The sequence below is a fragment of the Branchiostoma lanceolatum genome, chromosome 3, assembly GCF_035083965.1.
Source record: "Branchiostoma lanceolatum isolate klBraLanc5 chromosome 3, klBraLanc5.hap2, whole genome shotgun sequence".
Classification (NCBI taxonomy): domain Eukaryota; kingdom Metazoa; phylum Chordata; class Leptocardii; order Amphioxiformes; family Branchiostomatidae; genus Branchiostoma; species Branchiostoma lanceolatum.
Window position 1 is genome coordinate 32259108 of NC_089724.1, and position 19927 is coordinate 32279034.

Sequence of the window (19927 nt, forward strand, 5' to 3'; positions counted from 1 at the left end):
AATGGCGATCGCGATCTGTCCTAGGACAATCGCCGATTGTCCTGAATCGCCATCTCTACTGTGACATATATGTACAACAATTTTCCTTGATCAATTGCTGCAAGTTCCAAGTAGAAAATGTATCATGTACATTTTCACTTGTTGTATTTGAAAGCACCGTTGGCCCCTGGTTAGGGGGAACGGGTTTTGTTAGCGTTAAGAATGTTCGCGTACGCGTGGAAAATTTTCGCGTGGAAAATTTGACATGGAGAATTCATTTATAGGTTCAAAATTTCAAACCAATTTTATCATCAAAATTTTTCTCCCTTGGGAGTAGACTCGAGTCCCTTGGGAATCAACTTGTTTTTTTGTTTTCTTTAAATTTCAAAAATCCTTTGAAATTTTTTGGGTGTGAAACCCCAGACTTGTAAACCTTCAATTCCCTTCTGATCAGCTAATTAGCATATTTTAACGAGCAAATGATCAAAATTGCAGGAAAACTTTCCCCTGCATGGCTGTGGGCATGGTGTGGCGTGGTTTGGTGTGTGCTATTCCCAAGGGACTCAAGTCTATTCCCAAGGGAGAAAAATTTTGATGATAAAATTGCTTTGATATTTTGAACCTATAAATAAATTCTCCATTTCAAATTTTCCACGCGAAAATTTTCCACGCGAACGCGAAAATTCTTAACGCGAACAAAACCCCAACCCCTGGTTAGGGGTCATAGCGGGGAACCTATGCGCAGTTTTTCAACATAGATTGTATACTTCCAAGCGTCAAGGAAGATTATAATTTCAACAATGTACACTTATTCTGTTCAATATGTATTTGAATGGTCCTCAGGCATAAATGAATAAAAAGAACCTACCTGTTTATCATCTTCTTTCCCTTGGACAGAAGTATCTTGGACGCAGTTTACCTGTCAATTTTGTAATTTTCTGGGGGGTATGTTTATTCCGGGGGGTATGTTTATTAGATTTTGAAGATTTCTGGGGGGTATGTTTATTCCGGGGGTTATGTTTATTTGGGAGATGAGAGTAGCAAGGTGACATACATGTACATGCATGGCTAGTGGTAGCTGTTACATCGAAATGCATTGTATATTTAAATTCTAAATTGTACTGCTAGCATCATTTTCAAAACATTGATTTCTCACAGATTAAAGGTCATCATAAGGTAAAGAAATTCAATAATGGTGCAGGAAAAATTGTCTGGTTCATCAGTGTTTTGTGGAATTTTGTTTGTATGCATATGTGGGAAGGCAAATTTTTTCGGACAAGGAATTTCTACTTCTAGAAAAAAGAACTTCCATTTTCATCATTTTATTAGCTCACTATATAAAACAAGCAAAGCTAGTTGAATTTGTAATGTTGACAACGCTAATTGTAAGAACAGTAATGTTTGTGCACCCAAAATATGAGCTGTGCATCTAATATTTTACTGTGGGTACACCTGTGCACCTTAGACCTTTGTGTAGTATACATTTGTAAGGTTAAAAATTGTACACTAGGATGTATAATGTAACGTTATCTTGACATTTAACTGGCAAGAATAAGATAGCCATTCTTGTTAATGTATGACTTCGGTTGTAAGAATTTGGGTGCATTGCAATTTCAAATCTCCTAAGTGTGTTAGCATTGTGCATACCCACATCAAGGAACAATTTTCGATTCTGCCTGCAACTCTGGACACTTTCTTCACTCTTTTGTGGTAGTTCTATTTTCGTAGTACTCATGGTGACCTATCCACCCTGACTCTACAAATATGCATTTCCAAAAAATCACTACTGTACTACAGAATTGTTATAACCTTGAATTTAAAACACAGCGAAAACATTTCTGTTCCTATTCGGTCAAGGACTATTTCATTACATTAACGAATACTGGTATTTATTTGCAGATGACACGCAGTTGTAGCAGACATTAGGTACATGTATGCTCTTATGACAGCAAGATTGGCAGCATATAATAGCAAATCATCATGAATACCCCTCCGATTGCAAGCGACCTCCCTTCCAAAAGCATAGCAGACCTACCACTAGATGGCAAATCCGGAGCCAACTTTACAGAGGCCTTCTTCGATCCAAATCTGAATCCACTGGCAGCGAGCCCCGCACACGACATGGCAGGGGTTCAAACTGTGATTCCACCAGTAGACCTACTGACGGAAGAGGATACAACAGAGTGTACAGTATCGCCGCAAAAAGACGAACAAAGTAATGTTGAAAACAAGTTCGCCATGTCCCCATCGCAGCCAGAAGGGGATGTGGCTATGTCCACGGATGACAAAAGTAGTCCCGAATCAGAGCGTCCTTCAGGCTCCCCGGAAATTAAACTTAAGATCAAGAGGACATTTCTACGCGGCCGCGAGAAGCTGACGTCTTCGCTGCTTTCAGACGGAAGCAGTCCGGAGGAGGCTGGGCCCAGCAAGAAACGGAAGAAAAAGTTGCTGGAAGCAACGGACGACGGTGATGAAACGCCAGAAGTCATTTGCAAGCAAAGTCCACCCAGAAAGAAAGGGAAACGAGGACGAAAAAAGAAAGTCATGGATGCCTTCCCTGCCGCAGTGGACCATCCCAGTTCTGCCATTACGTTGACGACCCCAAGTGTCGGTACTCCGTTACCAACTGTAAGTCACCCAAAAGGTGCTCTAAATCTACAGGCCCTGGAAGAGAGAATGCCCCCTAGGTGGTTGGTTGGAGACTTGGTGTGGGGGAAAGTGAGTGGCCATCCCTGGTGGCCATGTATGGTGGCCTATGACCCTGTGGAAGGGGTATACACCAAGTTTAAAGGTAAGAGTAGAGTTCCACGACCTCCTACCTTTGCCAAATGATTATAACCTTTTCAACTTATGTATTATGAGTGTTTCTCATTAATCATGCAAATAAGGTCACATTTGCATAAACTATATCAGTTGATCATCTTCTCCACCCAAATAGCAAAAGTTGTAGGACTGTGTTATCTTAGCAAAGAAAGCTATTCTAGCATTTTCTGAGGCCTAGGAAAAAGAATGTTGTGTTTCCAGTTACGGTCCTGAAAATATTAGGGTCGGTAGATAGGGATTCTCTTTTTTTTCTTTTAGACTTTGGCTGAAGTGATCCAACAAATACAGTTGAAAAATGTAACACTGAAACGCATCAGGACACTGATATTTTTAACATCACATTGTCAAATTGATACAGATATAAATTGTACAAGAAAAAGTATATTGATAAACTGAACCAGTGTGCAAAATACCCGGTTGCGCACTTGCGCAGCGTAACAGTATTTTGGTTGGCGCAACTTATTTCTTAAGTTAAGTTAACCACTACGCAACCTAACTTTTGGGCCTGAGAAATCAATTTTGCTGTAATTACTTGGACGAAGTAGAAAATAGATTGGACCAACGAAGCTCACACACCTGTGCACACACACTCGCTCTTACTCTCGTTTTTAAACCAAATTATAAATCGACCCCCAACTAAACAAGTTGATAAAATTACCGATACTTTTTCATTTGTTTGCATCCACAGTCAACTTGTTTTATTGTGCCTGAAACACAAAAATCTGTCGGAAAGAGAGCGCGGCTCTTGGTTGAAAAACAGCTGCCATGTTATTTATTTCTATGATTGGTTTATTCATTTTCATTTTGCAAACAATACAATACAATTAATGCAATAAAATCATAAACTGCCATTCACCTAGCAGCCTTATGTCAGCTGAATTCTGTGAAAATGGCGTTTACAAACAGTGACAATGAAACCATATACCTTTACATTAATAAAATTCTTCTAAAATTCTTGGTAGGCCTACTATATGGGGTAATTTAAGAGGTGGATAAGGTATGGTAAAGTGCTTTTGTTGTATCTTTCGGTGCGCGCGGCAATCGGTCAAGTTTCGTGTGTTGTCTCGTTGTCCTCCCACTGATCTTTCCCCTGGTTTGTGGTAGCCAGTGTCGGTGCATGGTAGAAGTATGAATGTTCTTTGCAAACTTTCTACATAGAGCAACTCTGCGTTCTTCAACTTACAGTGTCTGTAGCTGTAACACCTCCCGAGCTGTCTTGTAGCTAGTGAACTCCTTCTTCTTAAGTATACTGGGCAAAACCCACTATGGGGCATCGTGTCCAGGGTGAGGTGCACGGCTAAGTGCGGCTGGTGGTGGAGTGCTCAACAAAACAAAATAATGGAAAAAAGTGAAATACAGTCAAACCTGCCAAGGCGACCACCTCTTCAACGCGACCACCTGGCCATGGTGACCGCTTTTTCTCGGTCCCGAAAATTTTCTGATTTACACCTAGGCACAAGCAATAAGCGGCCTGCCCAAGGTGACCACCCATCCAACGTGACCGCGACCACCATGAATTGGGACCGCACAGAGCACAATCCCTGGCCATGGCGACAGCGTTTTTCCAGGGTGTGGTGACATCAAATTTTGCTGTCGGATTTCGTGGAAATGTTTTTAAGACCTTGACGGACAAAAATATCTGAATAGCATTGATTCCTCCATGAAGTGTTTAAATAAAACGTTCCCACTATAAATATTGTAAATACAAAGGATTGTGAATACCGTATTTCTTCTAATAAAGGACGCACCCCAAATAAAGTGCGCACCCCCGATTTGGGCTTCACCACAACCCCAATCACGCCAGCTGAGATACTTCACTGAAAAACCTTAATAAAGTGCGCACCCCCGATAGGCCGCTGTCGCTCGGCGCGTTTCTCCAAGATGTGACCACGCCCCGGTATTCGGCACGCTATGAAGTCCTGGTGTCTTTCTTAATCGTTCCATTTTCAAGCAATTTTCGGGAAAACATTACCATTATTTGGGGTCAACACTTAACCCTCTACTCCGCTCAAATTTTGAGTAAAAAGTTTTGAAGTTTAAACGTCACGCTGAGAACCTCGCGCCAGGATATCTGACAAACTTCCTTGATATTGAAGGACCAGACGACGATCCGCTTGATTTCTACCGGGCTAGTCGAAGACAAACGTGTAAAACGCATTTTGAGATAAAATAAAAGTTCGTCTCTCGGCATTTATGCCGCAAAATACAGCGTTGCATTGACAAATCATTTCACTTCGCCGATCGCCCGCCGCCATATTGTTTAAATTCTGCTGCCCCAAGATGCATTTCGCGTGTTACGTAATCCTCATCACATGATCGCATTGCGCGTCTCTGATTGGTTACTGCTGCAGCTAAAGGCGGGAAAAGTGCATCATGGGGCAGCAGAATCGCGGTCCAATTTTTTTTCTTTGTCTGAAATGTTACACATGAAAACGCAATAAAAACGCGGTTTTATCGACCACATAGCAACATTATGGTGAAGAAAATGCAAAACCAAAAGATGCTTTCGGGAAAGCATACATTTATTTGCGGATTGATGGTGGCTTTTGCGTAATTTTAGCGATCAATGAACCCGGAAGTGTGCCGAAAGCGGCGTGGGTTTTCGCGTTTTATCCGTCAAAACAAAAACAAAACTCCCGCTGAAGCGAACTCTGGAACATTTCAGATTCTAGCTATTACGTTTTTGATAAATAATGTCTACAGATACGTACGATGTGCCCATATTTGCAGCCGTATGGGTGGTTAGGAAATTATTGACGTCGCAAGCGGCGTAGCACAAGCGGCGTGGGGTACGAAATTATGGCCGGCCCGACACACTGAAATAGTCGCGCGGTTGAAAACACACAGCGTTATTTGGTGTCAAATAATTTGATATTTAATATCGCTAAATCAATTATTTTTATATCTAGAATACCTTTTCAAAAATATACGTATGATGTAGCATCGTTATCTTGTAAACTTAAGAACATAAATAAGAACAGAACATGCATAAATTATCGTTGCGTGTCGGCGAAGTGACGGGGCTAGCCTGCTGGGGTAATAATCGGTGACTTCCTGACTTACGTCGCGACTTTTCTCGAGAGAAAACCTAAATAAAGTGCGCACCCCGACTTTGGCTTTGACCTGAAGCCTCATCTTGAAGGTTGAAATGTCAAAAAAGTGCGTCCTTTATTAGAAGAAATACGGTACTTATCGATGTTGTTGTGCCTATCGTAATCTTATAGTTTACCGCAAGCTCAGTTCGGTTTGAACTCAGTTTTCAAAACGATCACGTAGTGCATGGCGTCAAAAAGTCAGATTTCACAGGAATTACTATCCATTTCTTGTATTTTCAACAAAAATGTGTCTCTGTCTTACTAAATTCCGCCGGAAAATGACTCTGCGGTGGAGGGCAAAACGTTGGCCGACACATGTTGTTCTTGATCCGTGACGCCATCTTTGTTTCAGCGCGGCATAACGCTGACTTTTCTAAAACACGACGCTTCTGTGTATGAATATTTAGAATACTCTCATTATTGATGAAAATTAATATTTCTTATATTCTTGTTATTTCCATGACTCTCACAAACCTTTATTTGGCGCTGCTTGCTTGTAATCGCCGACGCTGTGCGTTCTACTCCACTGTTTCCTTTCGATGCGGTCGTGTGCTCGACGGCGGTATCACAACTTTCCATTTTCATCCTTCAGTTGTCAGATCGAAAACTTTTTGACCCTTTTATCCAGCGGTCGGCGCCCCAAAAAAGGCTGGTGCCAGCAGGTGTTTTCTAGGGATTTGTCTTAGGCCTTAAAACTTCGATGATGTGCGTGTGTGTGTGTACTATTCAATGTAACGTGTGAATGCGGAAGGCCGCTGCGAGATCATCAAGGCAACCATTGTTTCGTAGTCAAAATTATGACGAAAATTTTTACACGATGTAGCGGTATACAATTATTACAACGATAACGGAAAATGTAATTTCTGTAGGATCTTTCTGTCAATGAGAATTGAACCTGATGGGGGTCATGCTGTCTAAAATCATATAATTTTCCATCCATTTACGTACTGTATTTGAAAACCTCGACCTGGAAACCTGTGAGTGGAATCCTCTTCATGGCGACCACCTGTCCATCGCGACCGTTTTTGCCCGGTCCGCCGGGTGGTCGCCTTGGGCAGGTTTGACTGTACATTCTAATTCGTCAGGGACAATAATTGATGTAATCTGGTGAGCAGCTATACTATCCCTTACATACATGTATGCATGGCTACACCACCACGACGTCATTCTTCTCTAGATTCGGTAAACACTGTAACCGTCTACTGACCAAAAACGGTGCCCCCCTCCCCACATTTACGAGTGATGAGCAGGGAATATCGACACATAAACAAGGCTTTGCATTGTACTAGTAGTTAAATACGGGCGGGGAGACGCCGTCTACCGTTGTACAAACATACAATTTCGTTTATTGCTTTTGTTATGCTTGCGCACAATCGATATCGGTGCCTTTGACATACGTTGATCTCATTAAAAACCTGTTTTTCAAGACTCAATAAAAAAAAGCCAGCGAAAACTTACCAAGTCCTTGAAAAATACAACACTTTCGCCCGACCATTTGAGCCCATACGCTGTAATTTGCCGCGATTTGCCGATATTTGTGGTCGTATTCGGCGAAGAGTCTATTCCTTTAATTTTATCCCGTGAAAATTTTGCGTAGGTAGCGTAGATGAATCGTATTTTACGCCGTAATTTCACAGGTTCAACCTTGAAAATAGCGATGGCATTTTTGCATGCATGTTACCGCTTGTATGTTGTAAGCGCTGATTGGTTCGCGTCAGAAAACATGTGCTATGATTGGTTGACTGCAAGCTTTCACGTGATCACATGTGGCGGGAATGCCCCCCAAAAATTAAAATGGCCGGGTGAAAGACTGAGCGCTGGACGCTGTACGTCGAGCGACCCCGAAACTGGTTGCCTGATCAGTATATGGTCGGAGAACGAGATCCAGAAGAAGCTGGAGTCATTGAGGAACAAGATAGCCTATGTAAAAATACAACAGCGGTTGCGAGAGGCCAAGCAAGTAAAAGGAAAGTTCGCGACCTGCCCGATACTTTCAACAAGATGGCGAAATGCAAGCACCGCAGGTGTCTGTCAGATTTCTGGGCGGTGTGTCTAGAGACGTCGCCACAGCGGCCTCCCGACAGCGGGAAATTTCGCCGCTGACGCGAAAAACGTAATGTAAACTGCCCCTTAGAGTGGCTTTAGAGCACTGCCATGGTAATTTCATAGTAATTTTATCTGTCAAAGTGGCCATCCCTTGGGTCAGGTCCAGTACCGATACAGCTGGGTCAGGTATTTTGGACCTGTACCTAATTGATTGTACCCGGTACTGTATCGGTACACTGTACCAGTACACAGCTCTAGTGGGAGTAGCCGTGGCAACTTGTATATTTAGTGTTTGCTTGTATATTTAGTGTTCTCAATCTGATGTCGCCACGGCTATGGTTGGAGTAACCTGGCATCAGCAGTCTACCAGGCTCTCTTTGGGGCTGAAGGGACTTTCCTCCACAGTGATAATCTGTAGGGCCCGGTCAGAGGAGTTATATACCGGGATCGTTGTGGCAAACTACCGCAGCAAACTACTACCAGGCGCCAAAGATAATCCCGGCAGCGGAAAACGCATATTATTAGGCCCGGCCTAACGACAATCTATGGTATTCTAGACTAAATTCCAGGTTAGGTAGGCCTAGGGTTGGAGTTATCTGGACATGTACTCGATGTAACGTTAGAACGCGTTATACGTTAACGCATGTTGAAATTTGGCGGTTAACATGACATTAGAGACAAACCCCCACTATAATCGTCCTAAATACGTCCCACGCATCGGTTTACACCCAGATGAACAAAGTTAAAAAAAGAGGAAAATCCTGTCAGCTGTTGAAAAATCTGCACTCCTGACATGATCATCCTGTCAACAGTAGAAAAATCTGCATTGCTGTCAGTATCATCCTGTCAGCAATGCAGATTTTTCCACTGCTGACAGGACGATCCTGTCAGCAGCACAGCTTTTACTGACAGGATCATCCTGTCAACAGTAGAAAAATCTGCATTGCTATCAGGATCATCCTGTCAGCAGTGCAAATTTTTCTACTGCTGACAAGATGGTCCTGCCAATAGCCTTAGGCAAAAGTCTATGGGTGTTGAAAAAGGATACATTTGTATATATAAGTTTGTTTGTTGTGGCATTTTATTTACATTGTATATCATTGACTTTTATTTTGAAACGAATATTGTAAAAGGGTATGTAATACTATGTACTTACAAATGTAATTTAAGAAATCGGTGAATTGTAGGTGGGGCAACCTCAAATTCCGACGGGCAACCTAGCTTTCTACCCAGGTTGCACACTGTGCAACCTGGCTCAAAAAAGAATTTTGCACACCGTGAACAAAGAAGTACAATGTGAACTACACATTTTAGTAGTAGTAATTTTACATCAAATGTTCATTTGTAGTTCTTGGGAAAATGACAGCGGAGACTGGTATTCGACCGGTTTCGACTTTATTGTCTTATTGTATTTACATCAAATGTTCAGAACCTTGATCTGTTAACAGGGTGTGAAATACAGGAAGTCTGTAAGAAAATTTGCAAGACCACTGTCTTGGATTGTGTTGAATTTTCGTCACTCAGATGTCAGATCGAAATCTTTTTGTTCCTCGCTAGCGGTCGACTCCCAAAAAATGCCAGGGTCGGCAGGGTTGCTAGGGTCTGTCGAGTAACGGAAAGACAACATTTTTTTCCTAGGCCTGATCAATTAGGCAAATTAGGCCCTCATTTGCATAATTCACATAACTTTCAGATGCCAAAAAGTATAAAATTCCAGTTATTTACCAATATGGAATTACAGCCTTTCTTAATTATGCAAATTAGGTCTTGATTTGCGTAACTTTTATCTATCAATGTCCCTCTATTTTTCAGTTACATATGTTACATTTTTATCAAATAGAGAAGGTTTATAAAATTATGCAAATTAGATTCTGATTTATATGATTACCATTTCGTTATATCAAGTATCACTTAAGATATCCACATACATGTATCAAAAACAAGTTGTATACAGGACAGGTTCTAGCTATTCCTTTGTGTTTTGACCACTAGCTGTAGGGCCCCTGGCCTCCCAGCAAGGGAATATTTGCCCCAGTTTGGCAACTGACAGGTGTAAGGTGCCACGTGCATGAGAGTCTTTATTGTGCAATATAGTGGATTTTTTAACTTTCCTCATAATTATGCAAATTAGGTGCTCCAAAATCTAATCATTTCGAGATTTAAGACGTACCTACCCACATGACAAATAAGACAATCCATCCAGGCATTCTTGAGTTATCGTGTTCACTAACAGACACACACAAAGACACACTCGGCAAAACATAACAGTCTTGGCGAAGGTAATAAGAGGCTATATATTTATGTGTATTTCTGACATTGGGTTATTACAGACAGGGCTCTAGCCAGTGCTCGTCATCCTGTTATCTGACAGAATTTTGTTGTATATGACGGAAAAATTTTAAGACCGTTACGTCAACCACGACGGCCCAAAATCGGTGGGTAAAGATTTAAAATATCCAAATTTGAATAAACCATGCCCATACACCGGCCTTGCAATTTGGACAATTGCAGAAATTCATACATGATGACCAAAAAAATGAGTCTTTCTAGGATTTTTCTGTACTGAGCATTTTGATGACAGAAAAATTTCAAGCTGGCTAGAGCCCTGGTTAAAGATATGTAACACACTAACACTCTACACATGCCTTAGTTGTGGAATTTTACAGTAAGACTTTTAAAGTCAGCATAACTGAAGAACGTCTGGATGTATTGTAATGATATTTGGTATGTGGGTAGGTGTTGGGAGAACAAAGTTCAAAGTCGATTTTGGGCCCCCTGGTATGTGACACTGGAACTGCATTGGCTTTTTTGTCAATATCTTCCAAGGAGAATAACTGAAGAAAGGAATGACTAATTTGCGTGTTATTTAATATGCTGGTAGCTTAAACAGAGATGTACACAATGAAGTGCAAATTATGCAAATTGGGACTGAATTTGCATAAGCAATGAGGATTATCTTTATTTCCATTCTAGGCATGTTGTGACAGGTGTCACCTGTTGGTTTCGAAACTGGGACCTGACAGCTGGTCAAACCACAGATATACAACCAAACCTGTATACTTGTTTCTTTTATGTGGATAGCTTAACCCTAGTAGTGCGGCACCCGGCATATACCGGGATGCACCAGCACGATCTCTGTGCGAGCCCCGGCCTATACCGGATTGGGGGTAATTTTAGAACGAGCCCGTGGCACCGGGGGACGGCACTTCCGGGTTGCATATTATGTCTTCCAACTTGGGGGTGATGTGTCAGGGGTCAACCTCGGGGTTATGCAATCCAATTACATTATCCCAGAAGTCCTTGCGAGGCTAATTTATTCAAGATGGCCGCCGCTGTCGTCTGCTAGACGTCTTCTTTGTTTGGTCGTCTTTGGTGGGAAATTATTAGCTTAAACGCTAAGATGTCAAAGTTTTCTTGGTCACAATTACATAAAGGGTCTTTCTTCACCTATTCTGAGGCAGAACATCCTACCTTGGGCGGGAATTTTTGGAAGAAATGCTTCAAAACATGAGGAAGCTGATTGCCACATGGACGCGTTCCCAATTATATGGTGAATCTTTGGAGACTTGGGACTTGCTGTAAAGCCGCGAAATTGACCTTGGTCACCTTCATGACAGTGGTTGAGGGCCAGAATGTGCCAAATAGCTGACAATTCAGTGACAGCTGGAACTCTACCTTATCTGGAATTTACTGAATGGCACAGAGAAGGTTTAATTTATGCAATCCCTGTAATAAATTATGATGTCATACAATCTTTAGTTTGTACTAAGTTTTTGACATGTCGTAGTGATTTTTAGATGCAATCATGCCACAGGCATAGCTGTTATGAACTTCTATTTCACTTAATTACTATGGTGCTGATGGTGCTTCACCAAATTGCATGATTTATTGCTTTTTGTGTACATAATTACATTGATAGCTTTTATTAAGAACTTATTGTACATTTTCAAAGAATGTTGAAGTTGTAAGCTTTGTGTTGTCATAGATGAAGCTTGTGTTCAATTTCTTTTGAAGTCATAGAAAGAAGTATACAATACTGTATTTTCTCGATTAAAGTACGCACCCTAATCAAAGTACGCACCCCCGATTTGGGCAAAGCTCCAGGCAAATTTGCGGCTTTGAAACGTAAAATGAGAAACCCTGAATAAAGTACGCACCCCTTCACCGGGCCGATATCACAGTTGAAATATACAAGACAAGTACATGGTTGGAACTTCTTGAAGGAAGTTCCAACCACAAATAATTGTTTAAAAATACGTTTAATAAGTGTAGTAACTCGTTTTCTAGCAGGAACTTTTCATGTTTTGTTCTTTATAAAGCACGTTGGTTAACGAACGTTGCTTCATGGTTAACGAACGTTGCTCGGTTCATGTAGAGCACCGGCCCGTAAGGTACAGATTTGCAAGTCATCGGAGGAATCGGCGATCATATTCACAACACTGGGTAAGAATGATTGTGATCAGAAAACACTCTACCGATACTGGCAATATATAGTTATTTCTTGATATAAAATCCGAAGAACGCCACAAAATATAGTTTTCACGACAACGCATAGCATTTTATAGCCGATCCGCGGCCCGGCAGACAACCGTCAGAAAAGAAGCGGGATGATGGCGAAAATCGTCTCCTACTTTAATATATTTGGGCAGCCTACTTTCTTATAATTTTCGTGTAAGACCGAAAAACTATTATATAAGTTCGAGTCCCGGTATTTCCCCGTGAAATGCGGCGTTACATCCAACCGAAATCTGGAAACCGCAATGTTTTCCTAGATCCTGCCGGGCCCTTCGCTGCCCCGACACGCCTCCCGTGGCTTGGATTGCATAATACTATGCAAATATTGCGTGACGCAATCGCGTTACGCATCTCCTATTGGCTGCTGCTAAATTTTTGGCGCCAAATGGCGATGTGAGACAGGTCGCATTTCCACGTCCGAGCTTTGATATACCTGCCGAAATTATGCGTATTATGACGTTTATATCGGTGCATACACAGAATGTAAAGGATCAGTGTTAAAAGAAAGGAGTCCTCTGTCAAATAGTCCGCTTTGAAAATGGCAGAGGGTGCTTTTTTATCGAAAATTTTGCCGCCGAAGTTACCGGAAGTGTTACAACCTCAAAATAACAACATCGTCACCGGGGATCAGGATTTATATTTCTTCTTCGAAAATCACAAAATAAACGCATGTATTTCTTACGGATGTCTTATTTATATGGTGTACTCACGGTGCCGGTGTTCTTTTCGGGGTACTGGGCTGGCAACGGCTGGGTTCCGAACCATGCCGGCGGCATGACTTGATCCGGGCGCCGGGTGCTCAGTATACAGTACGTCAGATTTCTTGTGTACTAGTACGGTACGTATCTATTTTTCGTGTTAATATAAATGATGCACGTACGAAACACTGTCGTTTATTGAAGTTCAACTTTATTTTCTCGCGTCAACATTCTTATTTAAACGCTATATGGACGAATCGGTGCTATTCGACGGTCCCCTCGTCCGTGTTCCGGCTGGTTTCAGCTTCTGTTCCAATTTGTCCGGACAGTGACCTCAAATAAAGTACGCACCCCCGCTTTGGCGATGGCCCGAGACACTTTTTGAATTTTGAAAAGTTTCAAAAGTGCGTACTTTAATCGAGAAAATACGGTACTATAATAGTAGCAACAGATAAAACATTCTTTTGAACAGTCTGTTCAGCACCAAGGATAATGTCCAATCATTAACTCACCTGTAGCAGTACCTGCCTGATTTTTTTCCTCACATGGGCAAGGTTAATGTTGTCAGCAGTCTCCAGACAGTTTGTAGTCAATAAATACACACTTTTAATGTAGAATATAAAAGTATAATACAAAAGTTCAATGAAAAAAGTATGTTTTATTGTTTTATTGCTGCTATTAACCATTATCACAGACAGAATTGTAGATCAGTGCAACATTTCTTGAATGTACACATTGTTACTGTAGCTTTGCAATGATATATACCTTTATGGAGTTCTTGTAAAGCAAAGTAACTAAAAATAAGCAATATCAAACTAGTTGTACCCCTTGTTTGAAAGGTGTCTGGGGGCGTGTTTTGGTATAGAACTCTGTCGACTGTCTGAAGACTGCTGACAAGGGTTAAGTCTTACTTGATATAATGCAATGGTGATAATGCAAATCAGAATCTAATTTGCATAATTAATGGAGGCATTTTATAAACCCACTCTGTTCAATGTTACGACAGTTCAAAAATGCAACATATGTAACTGAGTAATAAAGGGACATTGATAGATATAAGTTATGCAAATGAGACCTAATTTACATAGTAAATGAGAAAATACTGTAATTCCATATTGGTAGATAACTGGAATTTCATACTTGTGGCATTTGGAAGTTATGTGACAGTGAACATAGTTACCTTCGCCAAGAAGGTTATGCAGAGGGTAGCGTTTGTAGAAGACCATATGTATGTATTATGTTCGTAGAAGACCAAATTAACTAAAGAACGCCTGGATGGATTATCTTGATATTTGGTATGTTGGTGGGTCTTGGTGAGACCTGAAAACGATGAGATTTTGGGCCCCCTAGCGGCTTGTTACGGTACTGCAGCGGAACTTCCTGTTTTGATATCTCATGTTCTGGACATATAAATTATGCAAATGTGGGCCTAATTTGCATAATATATATTTCATGGAGATTTGAGATCTCCGAACTCTTGTTGCCCATTTTTGTGTTAGGAATTTCTTTTTGACTACTATGCTCTCAGTAGAACTAGCATAAGAAAATGTTAAGTTGCACTGTATTGTATCCTGCTTGCAAAAATAACTTTTCTTTGTCACAGAATTCTTCCTGAATGCTGTATTTTAGTGTGATAGACCGATCCCAGAGCCCCACCCACCTCTGTCAAAATGTAGAAATGCAAAATGAAAACATAAAAATGCAAAAAAAAATTATGAACATGAAGCCACTCCCTCATTGGTCGAATTGCTAAATGTCATGCTATGATTGGTTGAGCTGCTCATTGTGATTGACAGTTGGGATTGGTCTATTGTCTGACTCTGGACTTTTTGCTGATATTTCCACCTGTCTTGACACCTGTTCTCCTGCTTGTTCTTACTGCTACAGAAGATAGTGAAGAAGAGTGGTCAGGTATAAGCAGATCTTTTTGCTGCATAGATGTCATGTGCTGTTACGTGCATGTTAACTGTCAATTTGCTAATTTTTGTTGGGACTTAATTTTTACGATACAAGTGGAAAGGAGTTTTTTGCTGTGTGTTATTTTTGCGGTTAACACAATACTATTAATACAGTATTTGCCGTGTTGTAGATTTGTTTTGGAAAGGTCACCACGAAAAATGCGACAATAAAACAACTGCAAATATTTCAAGATTTATAATATTGGTCATAGCGTGAAACTGATGAAAGCTGTTTGTAACTGAAGAAATTAGCAGGTAAAGTTTGCCAGCAGCGCACGAGGTCGGACGTGCCTAGCCCGGCATTGTAGGTGATGTGGTCGTGTGCTTACAGCTGGAAAGTGCCTTTTTGGGGGGGGTGTAGCTAAATGCACCTTGTAATTGCTATAAAAAGAAATTGTACGTGGTAAAACTGTTGGCAATTTCTAGGGTAAATGTTCTCAACATAAAATGAATAATATTGGTACATTTTCTATAGCTTCATTACAAACGCGCCCATGTAAAACACGTATTATAACATGTAAGCCTATGGGGCGAAAAAAATCATGAATGAGACCTTAGGCCACAGCAAGTAAATTTTATGGATGGCATCCTCTGCAGACTCCAAAATTAATGTGCGCGGGCAAAAAAAAACAAGTTGGGCCAAAAGAAAAGATACCTACATTTTCACATTTAAAGCCCTCAAAGCATGTAAGAAGAATTGAAGCGATAAAACATGGTATCACAACCAACAAGTGGTATATTCCTGTATTTAGTAAAACAGTACGAAGCAATGGTGTCAACATTAAACTCATTATAGACAGAATAATACGAGCATTTCTATGACAAAATAAGCTAATACATGTAATTACCGGGTACATCTCTGTTCATGTTCATGCGCTTTAAAACTGTCCTTGGAGATGTGTATATATGAAATTCAAAGGAATGAAATACAACAGTGAATTGTATTGAAGTAGAAGAAAAAGAATACTTAATCATTGCTCGAGTCGACCCTTTCTCTATATAGTGTTCACCTGGCCATGGTGACCAAATTGGCTCAGTCCCTTGAGTGACCACTATAGACAGGTTTGACTGTATCAGATGCTGTCCAGCATTCTTCTTCAGTGATCCAAAGTAACTATTAACATTCAGAATCATACCAGAAGATAATGAATGTAAAAGATATTATCATTTATTCTCCAAGCAGAGGTTTCAGTAGAGTAGGGTAGGAGTGTCCGGGATTTTTAACGTCTCTCTCCCTTCACCTCTGCGACAGAACGGAATGCTTCAAGCCTTTTAGATTTATTCACTCTGACACATTATGGCCGATTTGTAACCAGGTGCAAAGTCTGTGACGGGAGCTTTACTGTCTCCGTTCTCAGGCAGTCGCGGTCCAACATGTCCTCATAATGTGTTGTCGCCAGGCCTTTTGAGCATAGCGGGCCGCTTCGCTATGGGCCGACAAACTGACGCTGTAAATAACCCGCTATGCTGTTTTTTTACCCAGCGTAGCGGCGAAAAAAGACAAAACTACCATAGTAAAAATGCAAAGGCACACGCCAATCACGCGCCTCCACTGTTTCGCAGGAAGCTATCCAGCTATCAGCTCAAAGGGAGGTGCCAATTACTAAATTAGCACCCCGCCGTACCGCTCCGATCTTGTCTCACAGCCCCTCCCACCGGGGAACATCCCTTTGCGTCTCGTGTGCCGCTCCCAGCATCGCGCCAAAACGTAAACAGTAGGCTGAGTAGCCGAGTAGGCTTTGCTGTGACATGTGCACGATCATTGGGGTGGGTCCCAGACTATTAGAACAGCTGTAAATGTATCAGATTCCCGAGGAATCTCCTTATTCGGAAGTTGGCAGTCCGCAGTTGACCAACACAGAGGCTTTCTTTTTCTGTTAGGGAATAGAATTAATTCTTGAATATATTTCTGACAAATTTCTAGAGCAAGGTTATATAATTTTCCCATCCAGAACAGTGAATTAATGCACAGAAAATTCCTTTCTACCAAGCTACCAAGTTTCAACTAAATTTATGAGCTTCGCCATGATTGGACTAGATAGCTACCTGCGAAACAGCGTAGGCGCGTGCTTGGCTTTGCATTTTTACTACCGTAGTTTTGTATTTTTTCGCCGCTACACTTGGTGAAAAAACAGCATAGCGGGTTATCTACAGCGTCAGTTTGTCGGCCCACAGTGTAGCGGCCCGCTATGCTGAAAAGGTCTGGCGAGAACATTGGACATCCGGCTACTTTTGCAACAATATTTACTCACAGTTCAGAACACGAACATGTCTACTGCACATACGGTCCTTTCATTCTTTTGTCATATGCCATTGTTTGGGGAAATTGAAGTGTTTGTAAACGCAAAACAACAAAAAAACACTCTGTTGTGTCAAAAAGTTTCGTGCAGTGACGTCTGCCATTGAGAGTAGACAATAGAGACGGCAGCATGGGGCCAGTGCGGCTGGCTGGACACTGCCCCCAATGTGGCGGATGCGGATAATCCCGTGCAAGAAAAGGATTTGCCAAACAATGAATTAATGGTATGCAGGGCAGGGCAGCGACACCGATTCTGAAAGGATAGCCCCGCCCTGATGCATTTGGTGGCAGAGGTGAAGGGAGAGAGACATTAAAAATCCCAGACACTCCTACGTTTACCCTACTCAACCGAAACCTCTGCTTGGAGAATGATTATCATTCATTCCTGGATGCCTAACCTTCACAAACATATATATGAAGCAGTGTGTAGAACATGACTGTGTTTGTCATCTACATAGGAGGTGCTATCAGGGCCTCCAGGCTGTACCACCTCCAGTTCTTTGGGGACATTGCAGAGCGCGGCTGGGTCAGTGAGAGAAGCACTGTAAAGTTCGAGGGTAAGGACCAGTACGAACAAGTGGTGGAAGACAGCATCAAACAATTCACCAGCACTTCACAGCGGAACCAAGCCAGGAAGAAAAATGCCGTAAAGCCGTCCCGGAAAGCAGCGTGGGAGGTTGCCCTTCAAGCAGCAGAAGAGGCCCTCCCCCTCTCGCTTCTTGAGCGGAAGCAACAGTACACCTTCAAGTATGACACTGCACCATCTCCAACGGATGAGGAAGACGCAACCCCTTCGGTTACCACCCCGGCGGGAGGCAAGAAAAGGGGGCGTAAGAGAAAGTCTGCCGTGTCAGCTGCCGGTGCTACATCCTTGCTCTCCGATGACACAGACAATGAAGAAGAGCACCTAGTTAAGAAGAAAAGGAAAGTGGTGAAGAAAACACCAAGCCAAGCAGAAGACTCTCCTAAGAAGGGAAACAAGTCACAAAAGGTATGACACCACACTTTGGTCCTTTTCAGCGTTTTTCTTCTTGGTCAGTGTTATATGTTCTGCAATATGTTTTTTCTCGTATCAGTTGATACAGGAGTTTTAGGTTTCGGTATGTTTATTGATGTCTTACCTGGGCCGTGATAACATTCCATACCGGCATTCCAGACAGGTCTGTATTTTGCAGTATCTCACAAGCTTTAACTTGGATCCCACAGGCTTCCATAGAATAATCCAAACCTGCATGCACTGTGTGTGCTGCTGTTGAAAATTCAAATACCGGATTTGGTCATCGGAATTGATGTTCTTACAATTTTTTTCTTGAACTGTTTTCAGTATATGACTCAGTTCATGGTCGGCCCTGTACGGAAAACACTGATGTATTCTCCATTTTATATGGCAGTACAGCATGGATTTGATACAGCATGCACCATCTATCCAACAGAAACAGGTGGAGCGAGCGAGATTCGAGCTGTTCTGCCAGAAGCAGCAGGAGCAGGTCATGGTGGACCACCCAGACTATGCCCCCGAGCAGATCCAGGAGGAACTGCAGATGCAGTGGGATATTCTTCCCGATAAACTTAAAGCAAAGTACACCAGCAAGTTTTCTGCCACATCTCAGAACTCTGCCAGTGATGGTGATTTTGACCAGCCAGGTAGGTGTGGTTTCAAAATGTATTTTCTTGAATAAAGTATGCACTTTTTAAACTTTCCAAAATCCAAAAGGCATCACAAGTCGTGGTGCGTACTTTATTTGAGGTTATTGCCTGGACAAATGGGAATAGCGGACCTCAAGTCAGCCAGGAACCCAGTGGAACACTGGCACATGTAATTTGGGACAGCATCGGAAGATCCATGCAGGCAAGCAGACAATATAATATTTTGATAATGAGTACTTTAAAATAGCAATATCAAATAGTTTAAAATTTGTTCAAGATCTGTGGAATTCTCATTTTACGTTTCAACCCAGCAGATTTGTCTGCAACTTCCCACAAATCATTGGGGTGTGTACTTTATTCAAGAAAATACGATATTTCCATGTTGTGTGGCCGAATGGCGGAGTATCTAGGCCAATGGACATGAGATCGAGAGGTCACTGGTTTGATACCTAGCTAGACGTTGTGTCCTTGGTAAAGGCACTTAACACGACTTTCCTCACTCCACCCAAGTGTGAAAATGGGTACCAGACTTTGGTTGGGGAGGTAAAAGGCGGTGGAAGGAGAGGGATGGGCCCTGTCTTCCAATACCAATTCCTTCCCTAGACACAGTGGATAACAACCCTGCCCCTACGGCCTCAAAAAGGCCATAAGACTACCTTACTTTACAAGTATTGACTTTAAGTTAATCTATATTTCTGCACTCTGCATAAAGACTAAAATAAAAGATGTAATGATGGAAATTAAAGGTATATATTGTAGAATCTGACTGATGAGAACACTAAAACAAAGTCACTGTTTTTATTCACTTTTCTACGTCAAAAGTTCAATATAACCTAGTACATTGCACAGCAATATTCAAAGCATATG

The 19927-nt window shown here is 41.7% G+C and overlaps 1 protein-coding gene across 5 annotated transcripts in view; it reads left to right on the forward strand.

Moving 5' to 3' along the window:
- Positions 1 to 19927, forward strand: part of LOC136431450 (histone-lysine N-methyltransferase NSD2-like) — a 49923-nt gene that overhangs the window by 4008 nt on the left and 25988 nt on the right. For 3 of the 5 annotated variants that reach the window (XM_066422823.1, XM_066422826.1, XM_066422824.1), the window contains 4 exons: positions 1879 to 2770; positions 15044 to 15067; positions 17872 to 18404; positions 18847 to 19057. In XM_066422823.1, coding sequence (XP_066278920.1) covers positions 1960 to 2770; positions 15044 to 15067; positions 17872 to 18404; positions 18847 to 19057 — 1579 coding nt within the window. In that variant the 5' untranslated portion in view covers positions 1879 to 1959. The remainder of the gene's footprint in view (positions 1 to 1878; positions 2771 to 15043; positions 15068 to 17871; positions 18405 to 18846; positions 19058 to 19927) is intronic. The other 2 variants (XM_066422825.1, XM_066422827.1) reach the window with 1 other exon arrangement.